This window comes from Trachypithecus francoisi, unplaced genomic scaffold, assembly GCF_009764315.1.
Source record: "Trachypithecus francoisi isolate TF-2019V2 unplaced genomic scaffold, Tfra_2.0 Contig00404, whole genome shotgun sequence".
Classification (NCBI taxonomy): Eukaryota; Metazoa; Chordata; class Mammalia; order Primates; family Cercopithecidae; genus Trachypithecus; species Trachypithecus francoisi.
The window spans coordinates 46,567-52,599 of NW_022680624.1; the positions used below are offsets into that span (position 1 = coordinate 46,567).

Consider the following 6,033-nt stretch of genomic DNA (forward strand, 5'->3'; position numbering starts at 1 on the left):
CATGAGATGGTATCTCATTGTAGTTTTGATTTGCATTCTGTAACGACCAGTGATGATAAGCTTTTTTTCATACATTTGTTGGCTCCATAAATGTCTTCTTTTGATAACTATCTGTTCATATACTTTGTCCACTTTTTGATGGGGATATTTCTTTTTTTTTTTTTTGTAAGTTTGTTTAAGTTCCTTGTGGATGCTGGATATTAGCCCTTTGTCAGATGGATAGATTGCAAATAATTTCTCCCATTCTGTAGGTTACCTGTTCACTCTGATGATAGTTTCTTTTGCTCTGCAGAAGCTCTTTAGTTTAATTAGATGCCATTTGTCAATTCTGGCTTTTGCTGCCATTGCTTTAGTCACAAACTCTTTGCCCCTGCCTATGTCCTGAAAGGTATTGCCTGGGTTTTCTTCTGGGGTTTTTATGGTTTTAGGTTTTATGCTTAAGTTTTTAATCCATCTTGAGTTAATTTTTGTATAAGGTGTAAGGAAGGGGTCCAGCTTCTGTTTTCTGCATATGGCTAGCCGGTTTTCCCAACACCATTTATTAAATAGGGAATCTTTTCCCCATTGCTTGCTTTTGTCAGGTTTGTCAAAGATCAGATGATTGTGGGTGTGTGGTGGTATTTCTGAGGCCTCTGTTCTGTTCCATTGGACTATATATCTGTTTTGATATCAGTACCATGCTGTTTTGGTTACTGTAGCCTTGTAGTATTGTTTGAAGTCAGGTAGAATGATGCCTCCAGCTTTGTTCTTTTTGCTTACAATTGTCTTGGCTACACAGGTTCTTTTTTGGCTTCATATGAAATTAAAAGTAGTCTTTTCTAGTTCTGTGAAGAAAGTCAGTGATAACTTGATAGGTATATCATTGAATCTATGAATTACTTTGGGCAGTATGGCCATTTTCACAATATTAATTCTTCCTATTCATAAGCATAGAATTTTTTTTCCATTTGCATCATCTCTTTATTTTCTTGAGCTGTGGTTTGTAGTTCTCCTTGAAGAGGTCCTTCACATCCCTTGTAAATTGTATTCCTAGGCATTTCATTCTCTTTGTAGCAATTGTGAATGGGAGTTCACTCATGATTTGGCTCTCTGCTTGCCTATTATTGGTGTATAGAAATGCTTGTGATTTTTGCACATTGATTTTGTATCCTGAGACTTTGCTGAAGTTGCTTATCAGCTTAAAGAGTTTGGGGGCTGATATGATAGGGTTTCTAAATATACAATCATGTCGCCTGCAAACAGAGAGAATTTTACTTCTTCTCTTCCCATTTGAATACCCTCTTACCTGATTGCTCTGTTCAGAACTTCCAATACTATGTTGAATAGGAGTGGTGAGACAGGGCATCCTTGTCTTGTGCTGGTTTTCAAAGGGAATGCTTCCAGGTTTTGCCCATTCAAAATGATATTGGCTATGGGTTTGTCATAAATAGCTCTTATCATTTTGAGATACTAAACTTTATATTTAAAGAGCTCCCAAATTCACATCTATGGGCCCTAAATAGTGAGTTTATTCAACAGTACTCTGAATGGCCAGGCATCGAACAGCTGGAAATGTGTTAGTTTGTTGCGTCATTCACAGATAAATCTGATTTTCAGTCTTTCACTTCATTTGGAAAACAGAATTTAAAAACAAAGTAATTTGGTATCGAGGCTGACAAACAGATATATTGTATAACTTCATAGATGAGTAGAGATGGCAGTGGAAAAAAATAATTACCATAAATTTCTAAGCCAAAATTTCATAAATATGGTGGGAAAAAGATAAGCAAAACTGAAACAGAGCCAAATTATACTTAGGGAAAACAGATTACAGAGTTACTACTAATAATTAAAATCCAGTTAAATAAATCATTTTATAAATTGTATATTTATCTGTGAAATTTGTGTGTTTCACAATTGTGAAATTATCTGTGTATAATTGTGAAATTATCTGTGTACAATCTGTGAAATTTGTGTATTTCACAGAATTATGCTACAGCATATATTTACTGAAAATACATAAATCAAGAGTAACAAGAAATAATTAATACTATTTTTAAAATAATACCATGTTTACAGAGAAATAATAATTGATGAGAACTGCTGTAAGATATGCCTAAGCAAGCATGGGCCTAAAAGAAATCCCAGACAAGTCAGTGAGGCTGACCATACAAACACAGTCCAATTAAATAAAAGCACATGCCATTTGGTTCATGCTACCTAGGGGTGTGATAGGGCCATTCCCACCATGTCCATTCTCTGGTGACATGACCTGGAATAGGTAATGGGAAAAACACTGCTCTTTAACTCTTTCAAAAAATGAACTCAAAATCTATATTCGTGATTTCTTATTTGAAAGCAAAGAAGCAAAGTTCAGGAGAACATAGGATTAAATGAACCTTTTATACCCACAGTGTATGCACAATCATGCCTGTACACACACAGCACAAATATGTGCAAATTCCCTTGGCTCTCAGCCTCAAACCCCCACTTCACATGAGCTAACAACCAGGACTCATAATGAAAGATATGGCCACCCCTGAAATGTTTCCAAGAATGTCAGTAGAGAAAATAGTAGTCCAATAAGGTCAGTGATACAGAGTAGGTTCACCCACCGTTGGTTTTTCTCAACTCCTCCACAAGGCAACGAGCTTCCTCTTGAACACGATCCTCAATGCTCCTCTTCCCCATGCCAAAATTCCGCAGTGTCATGAGGGAGAAACGCCGGATCTCCTTCCATCTCTTTCCATTGCTGAAAATGATTCCTAACAAGAAGAGATACAGAAACTAGGAGGGAGATCCCAGGCAAGAAAGAGGGAGCTAACACTGGGCAGCCATGTGGATGGGCCAAGCTCTGCCTGAGAAGCTTGGCAAGTCTCTGTTTTTCATCCTTCCCATCCCCAAGATGGACGCTGAAACAGACACATGCACACCTACCAAATCCTCTGTTGGCTCTTTCAAAGAGTGGGAAATGGCCTCTTCCAGAAAACTCCTCTCCAAGATCAATCAGGGCTTCCTTCACCGCTTCATAGCCATGCAGTACCACCATGCGTTCCAGGCCAAAATACAGAGTGAACACAGGGCCATAGACTTTTGAGAGCTAGGAAAGTAGATATAGATAACAGCAAATGAAGCAACTATTACGTCCATTTACTAAGCCTCACTTAGAATGATATTTTCATTGTATTTGTATGCTTTTATGCAGCCACACAGGCTTCAGATATTTCTGAATTTTACATATAAACATGATGATGATTATATTCGCCACCCAGATGGTCTGTGATGCTCAAGGCAATAGTCAGACAATTGCGGCACAGATTACAATTAATCCTCACATCAACATATTCAGCAGGTCTATTTACTCTATTTTAAACAAACAGCCGTGTGTGGTGGCTCACACTTGTAATTTCAACACTTTGGGAGGCTGAGGGATGTGGATCACAAGGTCAGGAGTTCAAGACCAGCCTGGCCAATGTGGTGAAACCTCTTCTCTACTGAAAATACAAAAATTAGCTGGGCATGGTGGCACATGCCTGTAATGCCAGCTACTTGGGGGCCTGAGGCAGGAGAACTGCTTGAACGGGAACCCGGGAGATGGAGGTTGCAGTGAGCTGAGATCACACCACTGCACTCCAGCCGGAGCTACAGAGCAAGACTCTGTATCAAAAATAAATAAATAAATAAATAAATAAAAACTGAGCTCAGAGAATGACAAATTCATTTTCAGTGTACTACAGCTAATATACAGAAGATCCAAATTTGAAACTCCATTTATTCAAACACTGATGCTTGATATGTTTATCAGCACCCTTGAGACCACCTTAAGAACAATACCCAGCTTCAAGAACTAACAATTTCCTGGTTTAATAGCCTTTTATGAATAGCATGCATCATATCATTTATACTAAAAATATCTCTCTATGGACTCCACTTAGGACTCCCAAAAGCCCACATAGAGGCACCCATTGCCAGGTCAATAGTCCTCACAGCAGTACTCCTAAAATTAGGTGGCTATAGGATTATACGCATCACTTTAATCCCTAACCCCCAACAGAGTTTATAGCTTATTCCTCCCTCATGCTATCCTTATGAGTTATAATCATAACAAGCTCCATTTGTCTGTGCCAAACTGATCTAAAATCACTCATTACTTACTCTTCCATAAGCCACATGGCACTTGTTATCATAGCTTTTCTCATTCAAACCTCCTGAAGTTTCAGCAGTGCAACTGCCCTAATAATTGTCCACAGACTAACCTCATCCCTATTATTCCGCCTTGCAAACTCAAACTACAAATGAGTTCACAGCCAAACCATACTACTAACATGGGACCTTCAAACATTTCTCTCCCTGATAGCCATGTGATGACTCCTAGCTAGTCTTGCCAACCATGCCCTGTCCCCTACCATCAATCTAGTAGGAGTAGTCTTCATAACTATACCTCATTCTCTTGGTCTAATCATACCATCAAGCTCATAAGGTTTAATACACTAATCGTCCTTTACTCCTTGTATGTGCTAATTATTACACAACAGGGGGTATTCACATTTTATATTAACACTGTTAAACCATCTTTCACTTGAGAAAAACCCTAATACTTATCCATCTTCTGACCCTCTTCCTACCATTACTCAACCCTAAGGTCATTTTGGGGTTTATATAATGTAGCTACAGTTTAATTAAACCATTAGTTTGTGGATCTAATAATGGAAGCCTGTAACTTCTTATCTACCATTTATCTGCTTTTGCTGGTTCTGAATCCACAGCTATTTCCTTTACAACAGGCATAAATTAATTCTTCAGAGAAGTTCAGTTTTCATGGCTATTCTGAATAAAACACATGGCTAGTATAGTAGAGGACTTAATAAAATCTCTAACAACAAACACGTCCCTTACCATTTACCTTCAGCCAAAATTTATAGCAAATGGCTATGAAATGAAGAAGAAACACAGCATTTCAAACTATTGACTTGTTATTTTGAATCTAACATGCAAAGACCCAAATCTTTCTCTACTCACAAAATACATGATTTCATTCCACTATTTCTGACACTGACAGACTGGAAAAGGCAACAAAAGCGTTTCAAAGTATTTTACTTTACAATGATCTCTTGTAACAATGTACGTCTAGGGGTATACTTTATTCAAAAAAATACAGGTGAATTTACTTACCTTTTGCAAACCACTGAAAGAGCATACTTACATTGGTTAAGGATTTGCTGACGTCCTTAATATCTATCTTTAGGATATTTCCAATTACTGGGAGAGGAGTGGGGCCCGGAGGGAATTTTCCTCTCCCAGATCTCTGTCTCCAGAGTGAAAGGAGAAGCAAACAGGAGAGACACAGCACAAGGACCACAAGAGAATCCATTGAAGCCTTCTCTTCTTGTTAAGACCAACATGAGCTTGCACTCCAAGCCTTTTATAACACTCTATGCTAATTCAGTGTGTGCCTCTTTGAAGAATAAAGTGACCAATCACCTAGGTCCACTATAGGCTCCTTCTGAAAGGACTTTGACCCACTGATAGAGATAAAAATAAAATATGCTTTGACCTTGTTCTCCTTCGTTCCAGTGCCCACTCTGCACATTCCTGTTTCATTGTACTAGGTTGGAGCCTAGGTATTGGTAATAAAAAACAAATGTTAACCCAGATGGTTCCAATGCACCTTCACGATCGAGAGCACCTAAGTAAATAATCTGATGCAAAAACAATTACTCAAAATTCTGAATTCTTAGATTAATAACCAGTTGGGAACTTATGATTTTGAGGGAAAGTGATGTATTTTACACCTTGTATATTTAAAAAGTATGTCGATGCTATACAAAGATTAGGAGATTTTGTTCTTTATAATGAAATCCTTTCAAATATTTAATATAGCCTACTAAAAATACAACAGCTTAAACATGAAATAGCTAGCATAACTTGTATATCTTAAATAACCAAACATATATCAAAAAATTAGCTTAGCAGATATAAACACCTTTACAATTAAACCTGCTAAAAAAATACGTGAAGGCAGGAATTGTTACTTTTTATTTTTCAAATGGGAAA

At 37.6% G+C, this 6,033-nt stretch overlaps 1 protein-coding gene across 1 annotated transcript in view; it reads right to left on the reverse strand.

Moving 5' to 3' along the window:
- LOC117083900 (cytochrome P450 2C9) overlaps positions 1-5,440 on the reverse strand; it is a 44,273-nt gene extending 38,833 nt beyond the window's left edge. The window contains exons 1-3 of the mRNA XM_033212082.1: positions 5,183-5,440; positions 2,917-3,079; positions 2,595-2,744 (exon numbers count right to left, since the gene is read on the reverse strand). Of these exons, the coding sequence (XP_033067973.1) occupies positions 2,595-2,744; positions 2,917-3,079; positions 5,183-5,350 (481 nt within the window). The 5' untranslated portion in view covers positions 5,351-5,440. The remainder of the gene's footprint in view (positions 1-2,594; positions 2,745-2,916; positions 3,080-5,182) is intronic.
- Between the last annotated feature and the right edge of the window lie 593 nt (positions 5,441-6,033).